The sequence below is a fragment of the Candoia aspera genome, chromosome 6 (genome assembly GCF_035149785.1).
Source record: "Candoia aspera isolate rCanAsp1 chromosome 6, rCanAsp1.hap2, whole genome shotgun sequence".
In the NCBI taxonomy this organism is placed as follows: Eukaryota; Metazoa; Chordata; class Lepidosauria; order Squamata; family Boidae; genus Candoia; species Candoia aspera.
This window is the reverse complement of record NC_086158.1, coordinates 94,222,644-94,250,372: the sequence shown is the minus strand read 5'-3', so window position 1 is coordinate 94,250,372 and position 27,729 is coordinate 94,222,644. Positions and strand designations below refer to the sequence as shown.

The following is a 27,729-nucleotide window of genomic DNA, read 5'->3' as shown; positions in this document are numbered from 1 at the left end:
TCATAAATTAGTCACATTCAAAACTAAAATGTAAAATATATTTATGTTTATTTCAATGTAATGCTAGATAAACATTACAAAAGACAATTTACATTGGATGTCTATTTTCAGATATGATCACTTGCCTTTCCAAGGCACAGTCATTCAAGTCCAGAACCAAACTGGAGTATTTTTAGATCTTGTTCACACGAGAATAAAGTGTCTCAATTCCTACTGACAGGTGTTAGAAAGGCAATGGCAGATACGTGCAAAACTCTGGGCTGGTAACAGAACGTTCCAGGCATCCCTGGAGGCGCTGTTCCTCCTCCAGACTAAGGCCATCTAGCAGCAATGGCAATGGCCCACCAGTTTTCCAGAATGTCATCCTTCAAACCACAACTGGTTTGGCGTTTGAATGCACCTGTTTGGAAGACTACTGCTCTTTCTTACTCGTTCTTAGCAGGTCCCGTCAGGCTTGACTTTTGCCTCTTCTTCTCCCTTTGCCCAATAATACGAAAGAGTTTCTTCCTTGCTTCCTTTTGCCTCTTCAGCTTCGCTTCTTCCTCTTTCTGTTTCTCCTTCAGATGCTCTTTAATCTGCTGGCGATGTGTCACCTTGGCTTTCCGCAACTTATAGTTGTGTACTGTGCCCAAAGCAGAGAGAAGTGCTGCAACCTTAACACAAGAAGGAATACGTAAGTCAGTAAGTAAATAAAACCAACTGAAGATTTGCCATGGACTTCATTTGGATGTGGATTTGATCCTAAACAGATTCATTTTGATTGAGTATCCTTGTTCCACTTCCACTAAGTATGACTGGAAGAATGCATTCGTTATGTACTTATATAAACTCCCAATCTTTATTGGATGGTTTCTTATTTTTAAACAGTCGATGTGATGGGGATGAGACGGTCCCACAGGTAACCTGGCCCCATGCCATGTAGGACTTTAAAGGTGATAACCAACACCTTGAATTGGACTTGGAAGCAAACTGGAACCCAGTGCAGCTCACGCAGTAAAGGTGTCATATGTAGGGGAACCAAAACTAGCCCACACGGCTGCATTCTGGACCAGCTGAAGCTTCCGGATACTCTTCAAGGGTAGCCCCATGTAGAGTGCATCGCAGTAGTCTATACGGGAGATGACCAGGGCATGAGTGACCATTCGGAGGGCCTCTCGGTCCAGGAACAGGCGTAACTGGCGCACGACCCGAAGTTGAGCAAAGGCCCTTCTGGCCACAACTGCCACCTGCTCCTCGAGCAGGAGTCTTGCGTCCAGGAGAACCCCCAAGTTATGCACTGGGTCTGTCTGGGGCAGTGCCACCCCATCCAGAGATAAAGATGATGTGGACAATAAATAAATAAATAAATTTCCCGGAAACCGAGGAGCCGTCAACCCACAGCCACTCCGTCTTACCATTTTGCTGGGAAGGCATCTTTCATGTTTAAGAGAAACCCAAATTATATACTGTGACGCTTACAGCTACTCTGGGCGAAAATTATGGGAGGCGGAGAGCCGCTATGAAGCCCATAAAGGTCTTACCTTTCTTTCATGCGGTTCCCTGATAACAGCCGGTCTCCACTTATCCTTTGTGACTTTCTTTTTTCTTTCTTGGAACTTGGGCTTGTTCTTAAATGGCAAGGCTTTCTGAAGAGCTTTTGGAATATGAAGCTTATTGAAGTGTTTTTTCTCCCGCACTATCGGCTAAAAAGGGGGAAAAGAAAAAAGAATGATCATCATCTTTTTCAGGAGCGCACAGAACATTTCATTCCGAACCATTCTGAGTACAGTATTTGGTGGAATGTCCTACTCCGAGCAAAACAGAAACAAAAACCAACCAGCCTGTTTGTTTCAAGCTTCAAAAGCTTCCAGGAATGGTGGAAGTGGAATATTTTGCATTTGAAAATTTCACACACAAGACAATTTAGAACGAAGCGTTTTTCAGTCCCCTACTTCTTTGTTGTACATGAGTTTTGGTGGACCCACTTCATTTTGCATTATAACAAATCACTGCAAAACCATACAAATACCAATTTCTTCATTTAATCCACCAATGGGCAACCTGCAGTCTACATGCAATCTCCAAAATAATTTCTGCGGTCTCACCCAACTCAAATCACGCCAACCAAAAGATTCAGCAGCAAACTCCCAGAAAGTCAGGAAGCGAAATAACTGTTATTTAAGTTTCTGAATAGGTTTAAAACTTTTAAACTAGTTTCTAACAGCCCCTGTAACAACAACAGGAAAAGCCTGGGAAAATTCTGTCCCTTCCTTTAACGCCACTTGCTTTGTATTATTATGCCATCCAGCCCCCTTCTCAATGTGTGTGTGTCTGTGTGTGTGTGTGTGTATGCATGTATGTGTATCTTTATTTCCCTCAATAAAAAGGGGGGAGAAAACCCTCCCAAATCTCTATAGTAAAAGGTTGTGCACAACTAAATTAGACCGCCCAGTCTCCCTACCCACCTGGGAGGAACTTCCCTGAGCCTTGGAAGCGGGGCAGTATCTAAATCACTGCATCAGAAACAAAGTGAGTAAAATCTCCCACACAAACACAAACACATCACACAGACGATCCTACCTTATAGAGAGAATCCTTGTTTTGCTTCAGTCTGATGCCCTTCTCGTGTCTTAGCTGCCCCGTTGTCTTCATTCCTATCCAGGAAGTCTTTTCACCCAGAGGCTTCAGTAAAGAGGTTACTGGATTGTAGAAGGCAGGGGCAGACACAGGATACCACGTTCGGATGAATACAATATCTGAAGAGGGAGAAAATGGTTGGGAAATATTTTCTAATGGTTCTCCTCTTAATTGCCCACAGTTTGGAGATCACTGGATTTTACAGCTATGATCAGTTGATACCATCTTTTTACCTGGGCTTTGTTTCTTCTTAGAAATTAGTTGCACTGGTTTTTAAATTTGGTTTAAAACTGTACTGAGCTATATAATGCCTCAACGTTGCTGATTTAGTTACAAATGTTTGCAGTGAGCACTGGTTCTTTGCTTCCTGTTGATGAAACCCCTGATAGGCTTCTACTCCCAAAAGAAAGCATCAAAACATTTTAAACAGAATAATCTAAGAAGGGAAGACTGGAAAGTGACCCATCTCTGGATAAGCCTCAAACCACAGATAATCCACAGTTAGCAACTGCCTTATTTAGTGACCATTTGCACTTATGGTGATGAAAAAGCAGCTTTATGACCAGTCCTTGCATTTATGACCTTCATAGGTCTGTAAAGCAAAGGAAAGCTGAAGTAAGATTGTAAAATCACGTTTCCCTTAGCAACCACTGTGCTTAATGACCAGGTTTCCGGTCCCAATTGTGGTCACTAAACAAGGACTACCTGTATATATCTTGAAGTACACAGCCAGTAAGACAAAGGGCTGGAGAATACTGGCACTCTTAAAACTTTTTCTTCCAGTAAGGTGAATGAAGAGTTAAGGCCCTGAAAGACTGTGTGTCTAAGGGGCAAGGACTGACATTTTGAATGCTCTTTTTTGCTAATTCTCGGTCACGTTCTCTTTTTAAACAGCACACCAGGAAGAAGGATCACTGTTCTTCTTAATAATAACATCTCTCTAAGTTAATGTTCTGAAGAGCCTCGTGTGGCGCAGAGTGGTAGGCAGCAGTATTGCAGCTGAAACACTCCCCATGACCCGAATTTGTTCCCAGCTGAAGCCAGATTCTCGGGTAGCTGGCTCAGGTCAACTCAGCCTTCCATCCTTCCGAGGTCGGTAAAATGAACACCCGGCTTGCTGAGGAAGGTGATGACTGGGGAAGGCAACGGCAAACCACCCTGCTACAGTCTGCCAAGAAAACATTGTGAAAGCAGCATCCCCCCAAAGGGCCAGACATGACTCAGTGCTTGCACAGGGGACCTTCCACCTTTTACCTTTCATAAGTTAATGTTCTACTTGAATAGGTTTTTTTAGCATGGCTTGCATTCCAGAGGTACATTTCATTCTACCCATTATTCTGCAGATACTGTACAGAATAAGTCTCAGTTATCATACAAAACAGCCACAGCAGGTGCAACACAGTTCTGTACATAAGGGAACTTGAAATAAAAAGCAGGCTCTATTCCTCAATGCAGCAACCATCAGTTTCCACAAGAGGGCAGTCGCAGCCAGAGAAGTGGTAAATCTCTTTGAATTGAGTTCAACTTCTGGTGACTTTATGTGGTTTTCTTAGCAAAAGTATGGAAGTGGTTACCGCTGCTTTTTTCAGCAGGTTGTCTCAATTTCCTTAATTTGATTACAGCTATGTGATCTCATGGTGGTCTCCTAACCAACAAGGTCATCCCTACTCTGAGATCAGTCACGGTCAGCTGCATACTACAAAGCCAACTCTACAATTTTCTTTTTAAAGAGACGTGTGGCACTTTTAAAAGTAATCAATTATATCCTCCGCTTTTGTGGATCAGGCCCACTTCATTAGGTAAAAGAAGAAAATTACGGTCAACCCCACCCCACCAAGACAAGATCAAGGAGGCAAGTCCTACACAGACTTCATTAATGCTAGTCTGGAATAAATGCAGGACTCTGGAAGCTTTAAGAGGAATTTCCCCACCTCATTTTAGCAAGTTAATTAAGGTAGTTTCTTTTAATGATTTGAAATGCTTCTTCCTGGGCTTCTCTCCACCCAGGCTAAGCTGCTGTTCATGAGATAAGCTGCCAACAGACTCATCCTCTGTCTCCAGATTCCTTTCATTCCTCCCCACCCTCCCCACACTCTCATACAATTATTTTGAGATGTATTTCTAAATATATTCAGTTAGAATGGGGGGAGGAAGAATGGGGGGAAATAAAAAGTGGAATGGTGAAAATAGACAAAACTTTTCAGGTTCAGAAAAGCTCATGAAAACGAATGATAAAAATAAAATGGTTTGTTCTTAAGATGCCAAAAATCCGATGGTCAATCACTCTACCGCAGAAGACTAATCCAGCTCCCTCTCTGAAGATCTCCACACGAAACTGGATGAGCCAAAACACGGCTTCACAGGTTTGCATTCTCACATCAATTGTGGGTGCATAATCCGAGCCACCAACTCTGCACCTTCCCAGGCTAAAAGCAATTCCCCAAAGGAAAAGGTATTGGAAGAATCTCCAGAGGGGTCACATAATGTTCCAACCCCAGATTTCATCTTCCTGACCTTGAAGTGGGCTTCCCCAAATAGTCCTCGACAAAAGGCCACCCTGTCAAGTCAGTTCAAGATAGGCAACTGGAAAACACAACTTACCACTCATCAGCAACTTGTCTTCAAAGGTTGCTCGGAAGGCCCCCTCGGGGGTCCTAAGGGCCTTCTTAATCTGCCCCCGGATGCCACTCACCGTACGAATGGCCGCACCTTCAAACCTGGCCACTTCCAGCACAGAGTTGAACATCCCCTGCATGGTGTGGAACAAAGACACTGCGCTGAAGAGACCACTTCTCTTTATTGTGCACTGGGATTAACACTTCTTGTATTTCACCTCCTTCTGTTACTTGTAAGAAGCATGCTTTTTTTTAATCAGCAGAGGTCGAGAGAGCCACCTCTGCCATAAATGAAGGCAGGCATGCCCCTAATAAACCACAGCTTTCCCAAAGCATATCCGAAATCTATTTCAGTCTTTTCTAACTTTGTTGCATTAAGCACCACACCAAGAGAAACTGAAATTGAACTCATCCCCAGAGTCTTCTGGAGCGGGCAGCCGTAATAAATTTAAATAAATAAATCTGAACAAGTTTCTGGTGCCCGCTCCAGTGGGAGCAGCACTCACAGCTCATCCAGGAAACCAGGGGCACCGCTGGCCAACCTCCAACAGACCCTGGCAGTGACAAATGGGCCTCCGTGAATTCAACATTATCCATGACAGATTTACGGCAAAACAGCCCATTTCTGTATCCAAAGTGCTGCTAAATGCAGAAATGTTCCGTCCTGGGGTATGCACTTTAAGAGGTTAATTTATTTCTCCTTAACCGGATGGGTGAGAAGACGGAAGTTCCAAGAAAAGGCAATCAGAGCTGAAGGCTGAAGGCAGAAAGGGAGACGGGAACAGGGACTGCTTTCTGTCAACCAAGAACAGGGACGATGATTAAGCAATTACACTGCGCAGTAATTTGGTTGTTCTCTGGGTCCAAATTTGTTTCTAGGAGCATTCTCCAATTGTTAGTTTGGCTGAATATCAATATTTCATGGGAAATTAGAATAGTGTATCTGTTAGGACAGTGCAGTGACTTGGAGCACATGGGGTGCTTAAGTAGCACTGTCTGAAACTCCTTTAAAGCCTCTTTTCTCGGGATGACCACAACCAGAACTGCCGTAACTGCTGTCGTAATTCAGCACCGTCACATGACATTACGCTTTACGACCAGGTTGCACCGTCCTAACAGCCCCCTGTACGCTGAAGCCACCTCTTCCCCTTAAAACCCAAAATGCAGTCCAGACCTATTTTAAATTAGTTGCCTTTACAGGTAGTCCTTGCTTAACAACGTAACTGGGACCGGCAACTCTGTTTAGAGTCAGTTTCACTAAGCAATGGATTGCTAAGCAACGAGGTTGTAAAGGACGTCACATGACTGCGCCAACTTACGACAGCGGCTGCGGCAGTTCTGGTTGTGGTCATTAAGTGCAATGTCAGGTGATTGCCATCTGTGACCTCCTGCTGGCTTCCCACTGACTTTGCTTGTCAGAAGCCATCAGTGAAGGTTGCAAATGGTGATCACGTGACCTCAGGACGCTGTGGCTGTCGTAGCTGCGAGCTGGTCGCGAAGCCCCCAAATCATGACCATGTGACTGTGGGGACACTGCAGTGGCCACAACCATGAGGACCAGTCATAAGCATCCTCATAACTTCAAACAGTAGCTGAACGAGTGGTCGTTAAGCAAGGACTACCTGTATTGTTGAAGAGTTAAACTATAAAAACACATTTCAAATAGTGTCTTTTATTGGGTTATGGCTGGAATATGCAATCCAAGTTTAGAGACAGAAAATTCTCTGCAGCTAAGAATCAGACTGACTTCCTTGGGGGCGGGGGGAGTGCAGGATCTACCATTCTGGGAACAGAACATTGTGGAAAACTGCGATTCAAAGAAATGGAACCCGACAGAAATATTCTGACCATTTTGTTGGCAGACGGTAGGTGTTTGCATGGACCTACCAGAAACATTCTTCTAAAACAGCCAATCTCACACAGATTTTAAGACTCATGACACCAGATTGCAAAATATTGTTCAAACTCATACCTTAATAAAAGCTGTATTCTTGAAAATTTTGAAAGGGAAACCAATCAACTTCAATTTCTTCACAATTCTTATAGATTTATCCAAGTCAAGCACGACTCCAGTAGCAGCTATCCGAAAATCAGCCTAAAATAAAACAACGAATATCTGTTTACAATGTATGAAGTTCTTTTTATGGGAAAAGTAACTGGTTCAGGGCAAAGTCCATAGCTTCTGATTTAGTTTATCTACCCTGTGTGGTCCAAAGAAACTTTGAGAGAAAAAATAGCTTTCAAGGCATAAGAAGTCAGTTTGGGCCAGAGTTTAGCGAAACAGTCCCAATTCTCCCGCTCTGAATAGAGCCGTTTATTAGAACTTCAACTGCCAAGTGGATCTACCGCCATCCTACTCGGGTTCATCTTCAACAGCATACTTCGCAAATAAAGCTATCGTTCGAGGGTGGTTGGAAACTGCCCACGGTAATGTACTTACCATTGTACCACTCACAGATTGGACTGCCAAACATCCTGTCCCTTGAGGAGTGATGGGGCCTATAAAGTAACGTTGAATGAAATCATCAGTGAATAACTTAACAGTGTGTCTTCCCTTAAGATATGATAAATATAAACTGGCACATTAAGAACACCTACAGAATTAAATGAAACCTCTTCTCATTTAATGAGCTCAAATCCTGGTAAACTGTCCTTGTAGTTTTCTTGGCAACAGTCGAAACATGGCTTCTCAACCTGGGTTCTGTTGAACCCTAGGGTTCCGTGAGAGATCACCATTTATTTTAAGAATTATTTCAAATTCCGGCAACTGCATATGAAAAAGGTAGGTTTCATTCTTTATTTTGAGTTCAAGAACACTGTTAATGCACATATACAGGCCAACACAGGAAACGAAGATGATAATTTCATAACTTCCAGCCTATCTTTGAGCCTGAATGAGCAGGGGTTCCCCAAGGCCTGGAGAATATTTCAAGGGTTCCTCCAGGGTCAAAAAGTTGAGAAAGGCTGGTCTAGAAGATGTTTGCTACCACCCCTTTCCAGAATGATTTTTGATCTTTCAGTCTAGGCTAGAGCCCTGAAAGTTCTGAGGGCCTCCTCTCCAAGTCCTAATCAGGTCTGACCTTGCTTAGCCTTTTAAGCTCACCTAGCCAAGTATGAAGGAAGAAGATAAACGCTCCAATTTATCAACCACCTGATCCAAGGAATGAACATATAATCAAGATTTACAAACTCTTAACAGCGTAGCAAGTCAAAGCATCATTTTTCTCCAAGATCATTTTTTTCCTGTCTTTTTGTGGAATGGCTATGATCGTTCGCCTTTCACGTACCTTGTTAATCTGTGCTACAGATATTTCATTTGTCAGTCAATACTCACTCTGAAAGATACATCTTCAATGCTAGTGATATCCCATTTTGGTGTGCCATCTGCTTGTTATTCCCATCTAAATATCTATTAGCAAACTGTCTAAACCACCGTTCTTATGTCTTACATCACTAGGGTGATGCTTAAGGATGGGCCATCTTGTGTCTTTTTCAGGGAAGAAGCAAACGTTAGAACTGTCTAGCCCTACCAACATTGAAAGCATCACTATGTTTGACAAAGTCTTTTTTCAAACTAACCGTAATAATAAATTATTATTGCTGCTACTATAATAAAGCAGCTCGGCAAGTGATTCCTACAGTCTCCTCCAAAGCCTGAAAGTTGTGATGTCAGCTCTTACCCCAGAACGTTACTCCGCAGTGCATGTGTTGTGGTGTATACTTAAGCAGCCTGTGACGACCATTGTGGTCTTCTATGTAATACATAGGAATCGTCTGGAACCGCCTCCAGCCTAGAGATAGAATCAGAGGATCACGAGTTTTGAGGATCTTCTGGTACCAGCGATGCTTCTTCAACCGCATCTGAAGAAAACCAAGGAACAGTTTCACCTCAAAAGCCATCTCAACAATCCCTACCTCACTTTTGTTGAGGACAAAGTTTTCAATTGCATATTAAAGTATGGAAGACACAGCTGGACCTGATTCAAATTAATGTGTGGCTGAACTGTCAAAGGAAGTCCCCAGGAAACAGACACAACTCTTGGCAATAACGTAACAGTAACCAGTTTCCTTCTTGCAGAGGAGGTCAGGAGGAAACAAAAATACACGTATGTGAGAAAGAAATACACACCCACAGAGAGAGCTACATCCAGGAACATATGAGAACCTCTATCATGGTTAAAAAGCATGCAAGAACATAATGATACCTGCACGTAGCCCACATTTCCTTCAGTGTTTCCCAGGCCACCCAGGACAATTGGATAATGTGGATCAAAATGCAGCACCAGTTCACACGGGACATTCTCGAGTTCTATTCGGATATACATCCCCGGTCGAAATCCCTCATACTGAATTCTGGTTTCATCGTCTTGATCTTCAAACTCAAGCCTGTTGAGCTTCAAGACAAAAATTAGATGGTACGCAAAGCTTAATCTCTTTCAACCCCGAGGTCCGTTAAGACAATTCCACAGCTAACCTTTGGTTCATATGGAGCCAATTCTGCTGAATAGCTCAGTTGCAAGCCTAGAAACTGCACTTCCACCATACGCTACATCTGGTTTATAGTTCACCTTGTTTACACTGTGTGTTTGCCTGTGTCTTGGTTACCTTATGATCTAAGGTTTCATGACAGTCCGGACAACATTAAATCAGTACAAGTTACACACGTTATGTCAATCACATTTGCTTTATCTTATGCAACCTGGAGAAGGGCCATGTGGAATACGGCCACAGCACTTCCTTGCACTTTTCACTGAGGAATTATGGACAAGGCAGTGTCAGCCCTTTGAGGTAGACCAGGTCAAGAAACAGATTCCACAGTACTGGAACTCTACTTAATTGATATGTTAGAATAACACTGTTTGTTTGTTTGCTTATGCATGCCTTCAAGTCAGTGTTGACTTCTGGTGACTGCCTGGTCTAGTCCCTATAGTCTTCTCAGAAGTGGTTTGCCCTTGGCTTCTTCCCACAACCGAGAGTGTGTGACCAGCCCAAGGTCAGCCCAAGGTGGGACTAGAACTCAGAATCTCCCAGCTTCCAGCCTGGTGCCTTAACTACTACACCAAACTGGCTCTCATATAACAACACTTTTTACTATAATAAACCTGGCAGCGTTTCCCACTTCCTCCTCCTTATACCAAAGATAGTCAAAATAGGGCAACAGTTCTTTTCTCACGCTCTCTTGTCTTCCTGGACTTAATTCAGGTTTTGCTAATGGATTTGCATTCCTTTTCCAAGGTTAACTCTGCAAGAACTGAACAATAAACTCTGCTACAGATCCACTCAATCAAGCAAATGTTTATACCTGGGCCTGCTTCTGCAGCTCCTCTTTCAGATCATCAAAATAGGTGGCATTTCCATCATATTCAGCATCAAACATCTCTTTCAGTTTACGTTTCTTAGCAATGCGCTTCCTCTGTTCCTCTTCCTCCTCAGCCACTTTGTTGTTTTTTCCCTCATTATCCTCTTCTTCTTCTTCTTCTTCGCTTGCTGCCTAATGGGAAGGGGAAAAAAACATTTGAGTCATTCAAGCCTTAATGAAACCTGAAACCTGCAGCACACAAGATAAAAAAGTGTCCTTGACAGCAGTCACGTTTCTACTACACTTTTCTACACCTCTGAGCATGATCAAATGATGCACAGGGTGAAAACCTTCATCACATCATGCAGGGTTTTCTGGTGGACTCAGCTCCGGTGACTTTGAGTTCAGTATTTAAATCTGAATCTTTTACACACTTCAGACCTTGAGCTTTCCTTGAGAAAAGAGACTTAATTATCACCAGTTAAATCAGACATCGGTAATCACACAGTCTCAAACCTCATCTTCTTGCGCAGTTGATCTGCCTTTATACACAGTTCCTGTCTCGAGGTCTTCAAAATCACCATATATTTCTTCTAAAAAAAGCAGAAATCAGAACCGTCATTCATCTTTCCAAGCTCCATCTTTTTGTTAGGCATCTGCCCATCTTAAGGCCAATACTCTGGGCCGTGCAGGCATTATTCAAAATTATTAACTCCTAACTATGCACCCATCCAGCCCTCCCTCAGATCTTCACTAATGCCCACCCTACTGATAGCAAGGCTGAGGGAGAATATTAAGAATCAGCATTTTCTCCAGGGACCCTCTAAGAGGATAACTAGTGAAACACCCTCTGATTTACCATCTTCCTTCAATAGTTTTCCTGCATCTTTGTCGGCTTCCCAGTTTCCAGTCACAAAGCAGTCTCGGATGCCATCCATTACCTGCAGAATAAGCATGTCTGTTTTACGGTACAAAGACAGATTCACGGCAACCCACAATCGTTTTTCCAGATTAGTCATCATGACTGGAAGGAAGCTCACTAAACGTGCTTAAATACTTTCAATCGCCAGCCGTTCGACAAATATAACCAGTCTGCACCTTTACTTTGGAAGGAAGCTAAAATAAAATGGGCAAGCGCTGAATCATCATTTGTAGCCAGGCTACAAAACTGTTTCAGGCAGGGCTTATTTTTTTTCCTTCGTTGACTCCCTCACTGCCTGTCCAAACACATTTATGGACAATGGTCCTTTCTCCCTTTCTTCTTCTGGCAATCATCTTCCTTTCTGCCTCCACCCACTCCCTTCACATTTCTCTATTATGACCCGGGCCCAGTTCTACCCTTTCTAACCCACAGTTATCCCACAGCTCGACTTTGGAAAGTAACCCATTTCTACCTGGCCCCCTCCTTCTCCCACTTTTTTTTTCTCAGCATGGAAGATGAAGCTTGAACAGCATTCTCAGCAAAGTGGGATTGGCTAAAATCATGCTCTGCATTGTTAGTCAGGAAGAGTCAATCTAACAGTCCAAACCACAATTTATTCTGCAATCAAGAAGATGGGATCAACATCATTTCAAGCAAAAGTGCCTCCCAGTTGTTACATCTGAATTCATTTTCCCAGAGGTGGATTATTTTAGAAGCTGCATACCATATAAAGTAATTATTTAGGCTGGTTTTTTTTTTCTCAGATCAGAAAGGGAATGATAATTCTGATATCAAGTAAGTAACTACTTATGAAGTTACTGGGAGCTGAACTGTGTTCGTTACGATTATTATGGTTGTTGGGAGAATATTTTTGCCACATGTGCCACCATCTTCTAAACTGAATTATAATCTTGTTTCTTTACTTGATGGGTTATTTTAAATCTTTGCATTGTTAGAGACAGGCGAGTTACCAAATCTGCAAATTTATCTCTCAATAGTATGCCAGCAAGTAGAACACAATTATTAGTCACGTCTGAGCTGTCTTCTTTTTTTCAAACCTATTAAGAAATGTTTTAAAATCTCATTTAAACTTTTAAAAAATCCTATTTTATTCAAGGGCTCTCATTCCCAGTGCGTACACATCAGGAGATGCTTATTATAATGATTCCTCTATGCTTTGCAGATGTTGTGAGATTCACAAGCCATGACATATTAGCCCCACAACCTCCAGTTTTAAGAACACAGCATGCAGCAAATCTCAAGAAGCCACACCTCATCCAAGTCCCAGTCTTGCGGGGCTTCCACAGGAAATTTGGAGCAATCGAGAGCATCAATCTTTCGTTTTGATTCTTTGTCAGGACGGCTGACGCGAAACAACCCTCCAAGTTCCTCATCTCTTTCTTCTTCTTCTTCCTCATCATCCTCAGCCACTGAGTAAGAACCAATGCAGCATTTTAGCTACAGTTTTTATGCATGACACTGAAGGTTCCAGAGATGATGCATCTGCAGTTATGTATAAAAGCATGCAAAGGGGCTTAGCCCTGTACAAACAGTGCTCTGCAGCTTGTATCCCCCCTCCCTTGGTCTGTGATTTGAACTACAGCATTAACATGAACATCATGGCAAATCAAAGAAAACTCTCTCATTGGTCAGAGGTCTTGAGGGGGAGGCAACAGTAGAGAAGAACGTATGAACTTTCGGACCGCATTATCTAAATAATCTTAGCTGATTATGAAGAGCTATGCAAGACTAGAGCTGGCAAGTACTTGGTGAGAAGACCACCAGGATATCTCAAGTCTGTAAGCTACACTGGGAAGTTGAAAAAGCATCTGGAAGAAGGGCCTGGCAAGCCGCAGCTTGGCAATGCCAAGGAAACCACACAGCCTTGGCCATGAGGTCAGCAGGAAGACCCTGCCTCCAAAGAGATCCTGCTCTTAGCTCCAAAAAGGCCTGATGATACAAGTTGTATCTGAACTTATGCAACCTTTTTCTTTTCTAAGCATAACCTCAAAATTCTTCTTGCATCATAATCCACGCAGGAGATTATCACCTTGGATCTCTTGGTTTATTATGTTTATTCGTTTCCCTAAAATGAACAAGATCTTCTATCTCATGCAATCATAGTTTGCCAAGCTTTCACATTTGTCATCGTTTATTCTTCGTTGCAAGAATCAACAATCACCATGACTGGTATATCAGAACACTGACAGATTACTGAATTTGAGTTTAGTTCTAAGGGTCTGGCTTTTCGCTTACCTAAATGTTGGGAATACTTTCCTTAGCTAAATGCTGGGAAACAAGTAAACAGGGCATTGAGGACAAGCATGAAAACAGCTGTGGTGATTTATTGTGTGTGGGTTTGTTTGTTTTTAACTAGAATCCAGAAATCCACAAACCAGAACCAAATGCAAAAGGTATCTGCCTAGAATTAAAGAACTCCAAACACTAAAATCTGCTCCATGTTCCCTTCATTTCAACACAGCAACCAGGGGAGACGGGTTCATTATTATTAGAGCAACAAAATCCTTACAGATTTGCAATTCTGAATGGGCAAGATGTTTCTCCCAGAATCCCAAGGCAATCTTTCTAGTTTCCCATTCCCTAACCAAGCAAGAATGGGAGCCACATCAGTGCAAGACAGAGAAGACATTTAATTCCACTTAACTCCTGTCCTCACAGCTGCAGTTTCCATCAGAAGGACCCTAGATGGTAGGCAGCATCCATCCAGAAGGTCTAGATTGCTGGAAGAGAGGCTACTTCTGTATGGCTAGAGATAGGAACAGCTCCAAAATGATGGCATCTCATTTTGGCATCTCAAGGGGGGAGGGATTCATGGAGAGGGAATATGTTTTCTAAGAAACTTGGGAAAGGGATTGTCCAGCTAAGTCCAAGACTTCCTTGAGAGAGGAAGTGGTAATCAGCCCCAGGCAGTGAAGAAGTGAGTAACTGCAAGCCAGCTACAAGCATCTCCAGTATGGATAAGGTACTGGAGTGAGTGGGAGAGCACCAATTATTCCTGAATGAATCTGAATGAACAGAATTTCTTGATGCATTCAAATCAGTCTGTAGAATGCATTGTGAAGCAGACTCTACAAGACGACCTATACCAAAAGACAGACGGAGGAATGGAAGCTTGCTGATTCTCTAAGATCGTTTCAAGGTAGCTGTCAAAACAAGTTACACTAGAACTGCATGCACTGCAATGGGTCTACTCCTGATGGTGCTGGATAATTCTTCTTCTTCCTGGTAATTCAACGTATTATGGATCTTTCAATACCAGACATTTTAAAAGCTTTTAAAATCTAATTCACAATTGTTTCTAGGACCTTTGAAGGTATGCCCCATTTAATTGTCTCCTGTGTATATTATTTTGCTGTTGCAAATTTTGGTTTTGTTTGCACTGCTGTGGTAGGTAGTTAAGGGCCAGGGCGTACCATTTTAAATCCAGTAAACTCCCAAAAGTCACCCCCTAAGTGGGTGGCACATAAAGGTTGACAATAACTAACTACCAAAAGTCTCAAAGTGCTCTATCGCCAATTGCAGATTTATCCTCTTCCCACCCACCCCATTTCAACCTAGAATGCAGGTGCCTACACCAACACAATGAACTCAAGAGCCATTCTCCTGGTTCTTAATTGCAATTAAGAATCCAAACAAAAAAGCTTTTACATGCAGGAAAAATGTTGAGTTTTTTCCTTGCCTACTTTCATTGTACTGATGACTGACTGATGACAATCTTATTGAACCTTTAGCTCTGACATTTGCCTAAGGTCTGTCCTTCCTTTCCCCTTCCTTCCTTCCCTCCCTCCCTCCCTCCCTCTCATAGCCCATCCATTAATCTCTGCTGCAGTCTCTAATACAGACAGTGCAATATACTTTTACCTGGTCCATAAACAAGTTTGCGGAGATTCGGAGCAGACTGTTGCTGCCTCAAAAAGGCTTCAGCTGCCTTCTGGGTGAGGCCTTCCTTCCATTTCAAAGCCCCTGAAAGGGGGAGGAAAAAAAAGGATTGTTCCATTATCTGAATCAGATTAAACAGTCAACAATTTTCCCATTTCCTTTAATGCTACTTACATAAATATGTCACCCGGTCATAATAACTTCATTGTTGAATGTCTATTTGAGAATGTTTTCTTAATCTGAGCTGCAGAGCAAATATGTGTATCTACTCAGAAGTCCCACCGTGTTTATTTATTTATTTTATTTATCTAATTTATCCCCGCCCATCTCCTCCCATCGGAGGCCTCTGGGCGGTTTACAACAAATGATTAAAACCATCAGAATAATAAAATACAGTAAAAATACTATAAATAGAAATAAAAATAAAAATAAAGAATAAAAATCCAAGCGATGAAACATCTCAAACAGTCCAAGTGTGGGAGGAGTGGTCTATAACAACAATCCCCATGTAACTCTATTCCCCTCTCCACCCCAAGCGAGGCCACAGAACCGGGTCTTCAGACTCTGCCAAAAGGCCAGGAGCGATGGGGCCAATCTCAACTACGGGCTAATAATGAAGTTAACTGCGCACAGGAACTCAACCTTACTTTTCTTGACAGAAACTGCGAGGTAGCTATAGGATAATATAAAATAGCCACCAACAGTAGTGCAACTGAAGAACGTTTTTTATAAATGTTTGAACCAATGGGCTGGTGGTCTAAACTGTAAGATGCCTGGATAACACCATCAAAAGGAAATGAGTAACTGCAATAAAACATAACAACAGACGTTTCAAGAGATTTGCGTGTACGTACCAACTGTCGCTGAAGAAAAATCAAATGCCTCTTTGTATCCCTCTTCCTCTTTCAGTAGATCTTCAACATCATCTCCGTTTTTCATAAATGCTGAGTCTTGTATCTTAATTCCGGCACTTTGCAGATGGGTCTCCTCCTCATCGGACCCTTCGAGGTCAGTATCATCCGCTGATCTGCCTTCCTCTTCCAAGGATGAAGGTCCATCTAAATCTGATCCTGATGCCCCCTCAGCAGCCCCGTTTCTAGCATCTGCAGGGCAGGCCGCATTTTTAGCTGGCTTTCTCTCATTTCTCATTTCGTCTGTTTCACAGTACACAGGTCTACTAAATCGAGCTGTATTTCTGGCAGTAGGTTCAGAACCGGTTGTCTCCTCTTCCTCTTCACTTTCCTGTCCACTTTCATCAGCCTCTTCAAGGTCATTTTCTTCTTCCTCCCCTGAACTCTTCTCAAGCTCATCGTCACTGTCAGCAAACACTGGCAATTCTGTCAGTACCACAGGCTCCATTTCTTTTTTACTCTGCTTGGAAGATCTCAAAACCAGGTTCTGCTGTAGAAAACTGTCATTTTCTCCTTCCTCATTATTGTCACTTTGCCCCATGTCCTCATCGACAGACATTTCCTCCTCCTCCTCCTCATCATCACTTGTGCCTTCATTTTCAAACACTGCCTTCCGACGCATCCTCCCAGTTAGCGGGTCTGTTTTCTTTTCTTCTTTAGGCATTGCAAGAATGCTTATGAAAGATAAAAATTAAAAATCTATTAGCATCAAGTACAGGTAGTTCTCGCTTATCAACCATAAATTTAGTGATGGTTTGGACTTATAACAGTGCTGAAAAAATGACATGCAACCAATCCTCTCACTTACAACCGTCGCAGCATCCACATGGTCACGTGATCACGATTTGGGCGCTTGGCAACCGGTTCACATTTATGACCATCGCAGTGTCCCATGTTCACGCAATCGTCATTTTCTACCTTTCTGGCTGGCTTTTGGCAAGCAAAATCAATGGGGAACCGCATGATTTGCTTAATGACCCCATGATTCACTTAACAACTGCAGTGATTCACTTAATGACCACCACAAAAAGGTATAAAATCATGTCAGATTCACTTAATGACCACTTCACTTAGCAACCAAAATTCTGGTCCCAATTGTGGTCGTTAAGGGAGAACCACCTGAAAGGCTTCATGAATCCTTCGTGAATGAAGACAATATAAAGCACTTGACAATATTTTAATTCACCCTAGATAAATAATCCAATCCTACCACAAAAATGCTTTCAATTTATTTTTCTCCTTACAGTCAGTGCTACTGTTATGCTTCCTGCACTGAGAAAGCTACAAACGTAGCTTAGGGCAAAGGTTGGGATTTTCAAAGCTCTGAAATAAATCCACCCCTCTCCCCCACAACATGAGAGCAACCTCTACATGGGTGGGGCAGGTTGGTGGATCTTTTCTACCCAAACAGAATATCCAGTAGGGACATGCAAAGTACTCTGTTCCCAGAAAGGATATTTAGTGAATCCCTAACTACAATTCTGTCTGAGGTACAAACGTCAACGATGGACATGCAACGTGGTTATCAGTATTAAAGCTCCAGAGAGTCACACTGTAAGGAAACACTTCTGGCTATATGGCTTTCAGACCCATTCTGGAAACAGAACGTCCTTGGAATTTTTTCTGAACTGTTCCTCTCCCTAATCAGCAACTGCCTTCATGACCGTGAACCTATTGCTTACCTCTCGTTTTCAATGTCCTCTGTCTCTAAAGGTTTGGAATCCATGAAGAGAGAGACTTTGCTAGAAGCCATCTTGGCATCAATGGTGGAATGTGCAGAGATGAGGCTCTGGACTAGTTCATTATTTGGCGTTTCTCCCTCCTGACAAATCAATAGCATTTCAGTAACTATTTTATAACTTCTGTCTGATTATTTGCCACAGCACTGTTTTAGCGGCCTGTCAATAATCACTGAATTATTGTGAGTGTAAAAGGTTGGACAGTGGGACAAAAGTTAATTTCCTTCTCCCTTTATTTAATCTTCCATCCCAAAGGCCAATCAAGCTTTTAAGAAAGAAAACAAATCCCTTATTCAACAACTTGACAATGCATATATTAGGCAGAAGCTACTGAGACCAATCCAAATTTCAGAATCCTTGCTATCACCAGCTTGGCTCAAACAACATGAGACTGGTTAGAGCTAATTTTTTCAACACAAGACATGGATGACAGCAATTAAGTAATTGTGAAATTAAGCAATTAACAGCAATTAATGAACAGAAAATTAAACCCGGTGCCTTAAAGCCATACCTCTCGGTCTCGATGGGAGTGGCTTCCCCCAAGATCAATATACACGGCATCTTTGTCGTACACCAAGCCCCCAACCCCTGAGAGTGGGGCATAAATCAGTTTCTCCTTCTCATTTAAGCATCGTTTCTTTTGATGCTCAGGAAGAGCACAAGGATCTGGCAGGAAGCTGACATCGCTTACAGTGAAATCCCCGACACCTGATGGGGAAGAAGACATCCAAGAGACTCACACGTGTGTCAAAATGACAGGGACAGAGATTATGCCAGCAAAATCTTAAACAGATTCAAAGATGAAACATCTTACAACGCTTTAGATTTACCACTAAGACAAAGAAATCTATCAAACGTTTATTGCTGATAAAAATGAGTCTGATTCTAATAGGTGGCTTCCTGCTACCAACATTCCTGAATCCTCACAATTTAATTAATCTGTTTATATATATTTACACACACACACACTTATAAAACCGTTACCACTGCAATTCGCTTTACATTTTCATATATGACTAGCTGTGAGAGCTAGATGGAAATCTAAAAAATGTAAAGCAAATTTGTTTATTTAAATAATTTGTGTGGCCGCCCATCTCATCACAGTAATTCTGTTACAATGGTAAAAGTTCTACAAGCATAAAACAAAACTGCTTCCCTCACTGACTTCAAGGGAATAAAACAACTTAATTTGTAAAAAACAAATTTAGGCATTTTGTACAACAAACGTCCTGGTCCACTAACAAAGCAGTTGAAGAAGTAGCCTAAGAGTCTGAACAAAAAAAGAGAACTTGGATGGCTTTAGGCAAGTCACTTGCATATAGCCCACAGTAACACCTTAATATTTATCTTTTAGGGCTGTGCCCACTTCAAAAATGATACAGAAGGACTTTGGACCTCTGCTGAGCATCTTTATCACTTCATGCAGCCGAAATTAAGCAGCCCAAATTTATTCAGCTTTCCAAGCAACTTTAAGGTGCTAGCTGAGGAATCCTGGGAGTTGAAGTCCACACACCTCAAAGTTGCTGAGGTTGAGAAAGATGGGTTTATGCAACTCCTGAAAGCAACAAGTTTTTTTTCCCCAGGCTTGTGTGGAAGGCTGAAAGTAGTTGGGCTGCTTTAATGAACTGCAGAGAGGTGTTTTGCTGACATGTTATGCTCAAAGTCCTTGCTCCAAATCTTTTTCAAACCTTCCTATTATCTACCCTGCTAGGAACATGACAAGCCCCTTTTCAATGCTAAGATCTTCTAAGGACTCTCCATATTTTCCCCAGGCAGGGAGGAAGACACTCTTAGAAGACTCTTAAAAGTAGGTCATCGTCCTTTGACAATGAAACATAGTGGCAAACAAAAACCTTCAATTCCATCCCACCTGGCATGTGTATTTGGCTTTTGTTTTTCAAATGGGCTCCTCTTAGATAACCATAAAGTGAAACCTTCCGGTCACACTTTGGATTAACCCTGATAACCTCTGGGTTTGTCAAATCTTCCATCCTGCAGAATATAAGAATGTTAGGGTTAAAACATTCAGAAAGGAGGTAGAAAACATTTTACATATGCTATCTGGTACTACAGATCCCACTCCGGATGGTTAGCCTCCCCTAACTACCTGAAACTTTTAATATTTTGTTTTAGGGACTATCGTCATCCTTGTCGTGAAAGTGAACTTTTATTCAGGCTCACCTACATTTGCCCAAATCCTCTCAAGTTACTAGACCCTAGTATGGGAATCCTTTTGAACCTATCTTCATGCTATTAGCAAACATTGCCATTGTGCATTTTGAGTTTCCGTTTCAGAAAGTCTGAAACGTATTTTGGGAAACAGCGTACCATTTTACATTACCAAGGAACAAAACTAGAAATGCACGTAATTTCCTGGAACATTTCACTTCCAAGTTGTTTTCTGTAAATCAAGCATAACAACTGAAAGCAATAGAGCTTTGTACTCTTTCAAAGGTTTCCAGCTGAAGCAAAGACGAAAATGGGCTGATCTCTTTCATAAGCTTTGTGTGTCTTACGCAGCTTATTTCAAAATATTTTCCCCATATTTCTGAGTATATGTTGTCACTAATTTACACTTCCACTGCTCTCTTGATTTATTTGTGTGGAATAAAAATAGACAACCCAGTTCAATTTTTAAAGCAAGTTTAGGTACTATGAACTTATGCATGGGTGGGACTCTTTCTGGCCAATTTATTTCGTGGCATAATTATGTAGTCAATGTTTAAAAGTACAAGTACAGCCATGATCCTGAATTTAGACTATATAACCACAACTATCACATTAGGGGACACCGAAGAACCAGGAGAGAAGATAAAGATCATTTTTGAAAAATTAATCCATCATGCTGCATATCTTCACTACATTACGTTCAAGTAGATAAAGTTCCAAGGATCATCAGATCTCTTTACAATGTCCTTGTCTAAACTCTGTAGCTAAGCAGAGTTCAGCCTAGTTCATGCTTGGATGGAAGCTGACAAGAAATCCCAGCACCCTCAAAAAAATCTTTCCAGAAGACAGCAGTGACCAGTTAGTGCCCAGAAAACTACCAGGATGGGAGTCCAGCTCAACTTGAGGGAGATTTTATCAGTCAAGTGGCAATACTGAGCCAACCCTGGTTCATCTCAAAAAGGTCAGATGGAGTTCAGGAGACCACTGCAACTCCCAGGGCTGTATACTAGGTTGGGAAGTCAAAAAGCTTCCCAGAGAAAAGCAATGCCAATCCCTTCTGCAGGATATCAAGAAGGTATAGTCTAAATTCAGGAACATGGCTGTACTTGTACTTTTAAACATTGACTACCTGAAGGCACCTTCAGCTTTTCAAATCAACTGAATTATTTTTCTCCTCACCAATGCATTATTTCTCATAGCCTCCAATATTCCATTCAAGAGCCCTACCCCCGCCCCCAAAATTATACATCCCTGTTTTAAAACCCTTGGTTGAACATGAATTGTGTGTCATATTTTTGTTTTTAAAAAATACAGCAGGGCTGAAGGAGGAAAAAAACCCGTCAACCTAAATGAGCTGAAAGCGGCTGTGCTTGATTCTGTTCCCAAGCCGCTCTCTCTCACCGAGATAGACAGAAGTCACGAGCATGATGGAATGTCCTGCCGCTTTGCAGTCTCTATCGGACCGTGCCAACTCCACATATTATCTACTTACTTTTTACAATGTAAACTGACTTTATTGGTATGCAGCTTGGAAGGATTTCTATCCTGGTCAGGATATAAAGAGTTTCACAACTAATTGAATTAATAGAAAATCAGCTATCTCAATTGGCAGAAATTGTGTAAAGTTTGTCATTAGAAGAATCTTCATTTACCATTTTAGACTCCTCATTTTCATTTATTTTTGGTTCTTTCTCCACTGTAGTATGCAAACTGATATTTCTGAAGTTAATCTGCATTAAATGTTACAGCAACCAGATTGTGTTTTCCTCCAACTAATATGCACAGCAACTCCACATACAGACAGACAGACATCTTTTTTACGGACAGCTCCTTCAAAACCTTCCCCAATGTGACAGGCACAGGGAACCACACCGGTTACTGTGTTAGCAAGATCCACTTTTGAAATCCAAGCTAAAATAATTAAATGGTATTGTCTCAAAATCTTTTTAAAGTGACAGAAGTCAAAACAAAGCCAAACATTAGGGAGCACTGAGCGCAGAGAGGTCTGCAGGGGGTCAAAAAACTGAAGGTGGGGGCCACAACCATTTGATCAAAGCCCCACCCTCCTTTTTACATGTTGTATGTAAATGCCCAGGGGCAGGGTTTCAATCGCAGGGCTGTTTCCACCATCTTGACTTTTTTGACCCCACACACACACACCCGACTGAGCAAAATAAAATAAATTACCTGTCAACCAAAACATAGGGATGAGTTGTCTGCCAAATAAGGGGACGGAATTTCATCACAGAGATAAACCGCCCCAGGTTGTGGATTTCCTGTTTTTGATACTCTCCATGCACCATCCCAGAGAGGTAGAACAATTTGGCACCCTAAATTTAAAAATTAAATACATTCATATAGCACATGTATTTTGATGTAAATTAAGCAATACACTATCGTTAACTGCTTTCCAATTAAAAGTGGTATTTTTTTTCTTTGAATGCACGATTAGTTTAACTACCTGCTACAGCTTGGTTGCATAGCATGAAAATTGGTTACTAAATGCAACCGAGTGAATGGCAGGTAGTTGACAAAAACAGCTGAAATAGCATCCAGTGCTGAATTCCAGTCCTTGTTCCTTTTAACAGTTAAGAGCTACTGTTGCCTGATATTGGAAAACACACACACACCATAGTGTTGTCACAAATAAGGTAAATGTCACATAATTAGAAGGACATAGATACAGATGATGCCACTTTCACAGGCCCTTTTATACTACACAGGTAGTCCTCATTTAGTTACTGACTCGTTTAGCGACCATTCACAGTTATGATGGTGATGAAAAAGTAACTTTGCAACCAATCCTCGCATCACAACCTTCTCAGGTCTGACTTCAGCAAAGAAAAGCTGAAGTCAGATCATAAGCACAGTCGCAGTTTCACTCAGCGACCACTTCGCTTATCAACTGAGTTGCTGGTCCCAACTAAATGAGGACTACCTGTTTACAATGTGTATTTCTGCTTTCATGCAGCTAAATACATGCTGAACGATGCTTCTACTAATCAGAACAGTTTTGGTCTTTTTGCATTATTGCTTGCCTCCCATTTACAGCTAAGAGAAAAACAAGGAATGAAAAAATGGACCCCTCCAAAAAGCGAAATCACGCATCAATCATACAGATAGCAAAATATTCAGGTTCTCTTGCCATATACATTTATTTAGTTGCAATCCCCCCATATTTGTCAGGGCAGAGACTGCAATGAAAGGGCCCGATTGCAGTGAGAATCACTCCAGTAATTAAATGTGCATTCAGTTTAAAACACACACACACACTCACATTGCTGGAGGAGGACCACAGTACAGTTGCCTAATACTGCTTTCAAATAAAATCAAACTCTGACTTTATTCTTGGATCCCATGGGCCCAAAAGACAACATTAAGGTATAGTTCCATGTCAAGCATGACTTCTGAAGACATCATGAACCCATTTGTGTCATTTTCTCGGCAACAGTGCAGAAATGGTTTGCCACTGAGCACTCCCCAGATTTATTTAATTTTACTTCCAGTATAACCTACAGCCCTGGGGTTTTCTGCTCATCTCCCACCCAAACTAAATAGGTCCTACCTATTTAATTTTTTTTAGATCAGCTATATGCGGCTATCTGCTAAAAAAAACTATCTAGACTACATACAAAGAAATCTCAGGATGGCATTAAATCAAACTGAGATGACAACTAGTTAAAACAGGAACAATGTCTATTCACATCAATCTGTAATTTTAAATGGAATTATAGTCACAACACCTCTTTGTTTTCTTTCGTTTTTGATGCATTCCCCAGTCATTTATGCAAAGTTGCCGCAATATCATACCTGATACACCTCAGTCCAGAATCGATGCTTTAATCTCTTTTTGGTCTTCTTGAGCTGTTTGTTATTTTTGAAGCTATCCAAGTGTGTCAGAACACCCATGATTTTGGGAAAACCATGTACCTGACAAATGTTCAGGAATTCAAATGTTTCCATTTCGAATCCAAAACTGGCATCAATAAGCATCAAAGCCTGAGAGAGAAATTGGAAAAAAAAAAACTACTGTACTCTACTTGTTTTTATTTTACTAAAACATACATGAAGACCTCAGTTGGCCAAAGCCATGATACATGGTAAAAGTCAACTTTCATGGGCCTATCTGCATTAGTGTAAAACTAAATTAGATTTCCTTTTCTTTTTTTCTTATCTTCTATCTTTAATTTCTTTTGCTTGCTACAATTTTTCTGTGCTTTGAGTAATGTTGCTTATACCAAAAAGGATCAGCATAATAGATCTGTTCATGGAAGGGGGTGGGGCGTGAAACGTGTTCTCATTGTATCTCCCTTCCCAAAAGGAAGAGTCACTTAAATAATAATCTGGCCTTAATTTATAGGACTTTTCTAGTTATTAAAACAAAACAAATCATTGTGTTCCAGCTTTCAGCACATATATCCCACTACTAATGGAATCATGCTACCAAGAAAGGTTATGGCAAATAAACTGTTCCAGCTGGAAGAATTTGGAATGAAAAAGAAGAAGAAGAACGCCTAACATACAGCTGGGGTTAGATGCTGCTCTTACAGACCAATAAACCATATTGAATTGAAGAGTGTCTTCTTCACAGAGCAAAAAGTTAGGATGCGAACTAAAGTCTATGCTCAATATATTTTACAACAAGGAAACTAAACCTTCCTGAGAGTAAGTATGCCTAAAATCACATATAGCTGCATCAGAGCCCAGCTCCAGGGCAACTGAAAGTTAATATAGTAATGTAAAAGATGTCAATCTTCTTCAATCTAGCTTTTATTCTGAGGAAACCTATCTCCGTCTCAATATATACCAACAAAACTTACCAGATCAGCAACTTTGGCAAGATCAATCATTACGTTAATATCACATCCACATTCAATTATGGTTAGCCGACGTTTTTTACCTGTCCACCAAAGACAAGAAATAGAACAAGGAAAATTGTAAGACTTTGTTAAAAACACTAAGATTTTTCAGTTGCAATCTAGCTTAAATAGACAGATAATATGCAGGGGACACTATTCTTGACCAGTCAAGTGATGGCTTCCTTGGCAAATGGGTTTCTGGTTCAAATCAATTATATTAGGTGTGGATTACATGAAAAGTCATCTGACCCACCAAATACCTTCCTCACTTGAAAAAGCCGATTTCTGATCATAAACCAATTATAACCACAGCTCTACCTCCTCCGATAAGGTACTATAGAGACTGGAATAAGCTACGAAGCAGAGGGTAGCCTAGTTACCTACTGTATCTTTGGAAGTTCAACACTTAGTGATTTGAAATGAACTCAGTGATCCGAACTGTGGTTAGCACGAGAGATGTGCAATCTCTTACCAGAAGGGTTCTGCATTTGGAATAAAGTTTCCAAATGTGAAACAGGTGGAAATAGTCTATTCCAAAGTCAGCCCACTTCCAGTAAAGGTGGAACACCTATGCTAACTTGGGAGCCCTTCCAATGAAGTTGGACAGGTAGTCCTCAACTTATGACTGCTCATTTAACAACAGTTCAAAGTTATGACGACCTCAGAAAAAGTGCAACCTATACTTGCGCGAACAACCATTGTACCACCCCCACGGTCAGGTGACTGCAGTTTGGGCACTTGGCAACCGACTTGCATTTACGACCAGTTGCAGCATTTTATTGTAAACCACCCAGAGTCCCCCATTGGGGGAAATGGGCAGAGACATAAATTTAATTAAATCAATCAGTCAATCAATCTGTGGTCCCGATTTGTGGTTTCCACAAAAACTGGCAAAAAATGCCCATTGGGGAAGCTGGATTCACTTAACAAGTGCAGTGATTCGCTTAATGGCCATCATAAAAATGGTTGTAAAGTCAGGTCCGGTCACATGGTGAGTCAACTTACAACCGCAACAACTTATGACAAAAATTCCGGTCCCAATTGTGGTCATAAATGGAAGACTACCTGTATGATGTTTTCCGGTTAGATTTTGACCCGAAAATAATCTGCAGGCCTTTATTTAGCACTAATTGTTCTTTCAGAATAGAGCTAAATTGTCAATGTCTAAATTGAGGGCAGTTATCAATGCAAAGTACAGTGATGGATTTTTTTACCTGATACAATGGTTACAGGGCCTCGAATTTCAACTAATTTCTGCCTTGTGAAATTCTTTATGAGGCATTTTATCAAGGTGCTTTTCCCAACTTTCGGAGGGCCAACCACCACCACCACCACTGGGGGAGGTTCCAAGGGACTGCGATCAACCACTGGAATATGATGTTTTTTTGTTTTCAAATCTTGGGTCCTGTTTTAAGAATAAGGATTATATTTGGGTTATAAATGAAATCATATGATTATAATGGCCACATTCAGATGTAACAGTAGGCCCTGGTTTGTTACTATAACCGAGATAAGTTTCCAAACATTTTCACATGCAACCCCTACCCATCCCCTCCATGCAAAGAATATACTGTATAGTCTGATCTGGAAGTCAGAATTAGAAAACAATGGCTGATTCATTTTACAATGTTTTAATGCCAATAAGCAGATTTCATTAATCTGTGGACTTCTTTGGCAGAGACTAAAATGCAGCATATGATCAAAAATATAGGATTACAAGTTGCAACTTATTTTTATTTAAAGTATTTTTTGCCCCTTTTTTCACCTCAAAGGATACCCAGAGTGGCCTACATGACATCAAAAATAATGCTCTAGGTCTCAGACTTACAATCTGAGAGGTACAAAAATCCTTTAGCAGGGCAGAACAGAACTTCCATTCCATCTATTGGGTTTGGGGTCTGGTCACATTGCCCAAAATTATAGGATGCATCCTTGGGGTCCTGCACACTGGTATGGGGATCGGTGTGACACATCTCAAGCTTGGACAGAGAGCATCCCCCTCTAACGGAAGGTCTTCATCTACTCAGTTTAATCTCTCTTATGGGATTATTGTGCTGTAAAGCATTGCAGGCTATAAACATGGCCAAGCATATGCTCTGTCCTACACTGAGGAAGAGGTCTAGCCTGTGGATACACCTAAGCAGACCTTCTCTGCTATAACACAATTTGCCATCCCCACCATAGGGCACCGTAATGGCAGTATGGTTTGCAGAGCAAATCTAGTTGTAAAAAGACCTGTGGAACGCTCTGGCCATGCGGACTGCGGACTGGACCGCAAAGGCTTTGGGGTTTCTCTTCCTGGCATCCTCTTCATCCTCAATTCCTAAATCTTTCAAATGACGCTTCTTTTTCTTGCCAGCCTTGGGCCCACTGTGTTTCTTGCGATGCTGTTTTTTGCTGCTCTCCTCCATCTTTGGGACCTGATGGGACCAACAATAACATCACCATTTCCAATCTTGAATTTTATATTTATTTATTCTACATTGCTTATTTTATATTTTTTATATTTTTACATATATTTATATTGATATTATTTTGTTTCAATGACATTTTATTCTTTTATTCCTAATTGTCTGTAAACTGCCCAGAGTCATCATGGTACGAGTTGGGCGGGAGAAATATGACAATCAATCAATCAATCAATCAATCAATCAATAAATAAATCTTTCCCCCAGTGCACAGCAACCACAAGAGGCAAA

At 41.3% G+C, this 27,729-nt stretch overlaps 1 protein-coding gene across 1 annotated transcript; it reads right to left on the bottom strand.

Moving 5' to 3' along the window:
• BMS1 (BMS1 ribosome biogenesis factor) lies at nucleotides 1-27,729 on the bottom strand. Its single transcript, XM_063307700.1, has 23 exons — nucleotides 27,699-27,729; nucleotides 27,266-27,445; nucleotides 26,245-26,435; nucleotides 24,992-25,071; nucleotides 23,982-24,170; nucleotides 22,359-22,501; nucleotides 19,873-19,994; nucleotides 18,514-18,710; nucleotides 17,946-18,085; nucleotides 16,207-16,937; nucleotides 15,335-15,436; nucleotides 12,725-12,882; nucleotides 11,390-11,471; nucleotides 11,047-11,123; nucleotides 10,534-10,722; nucleotides 9,437-9,625; nucleotides 8,912-9,092; nucleotides 7,672-7,730; nucleotides 7,204-7,326; nucleotides 5,218-5,365; nucleotides 2,560-2,735; nucleotides 1,521-1,682; nucleotides 1-653 (listed from the first exon to the last, which is right to left on the bottom strand). The coding sequence occupies exons 2-23, from the start codon at nucleotides 27,439-27,441 to the stop codon at nucleotides 426-428; spliced, it is 3,843 nt and encodes a 1,280-aa protein (XP_063163770.1). The 5' UTR covers nucleotides 27,442-27,445; nucleotides 27,699-27,729; the 3' UTR covers nucleotides 1-425.

What these genes read in the sequence shown, in the direction of transcription:
- BMS1 (XM_063307700.1), bottom strand. Translation starts at nt 27,441, where the DNA reads ATGGAGGAGAGCAGCAAAAAACAGCATCGCAAGAAACACAGTGGGCCC. An exon ending in TCTGGACTGAGGTGTATCAG is followed by an intron (nt 22,502 to 23,981) that starts GTATGATATTGC and finishes TTTTAAATTTAG; the next exon opens with GGTGCCAAATTGTTCTACCT. An exon ending in AGACAAGTTGCTGATGAGTG is followed by an intron (nt 2,736 to 5,217) that starts GTAAGTTGTGTT and finishes CTCCCTCTTCAG; the next exon opens with ATATTGTATTCATCCGAACG.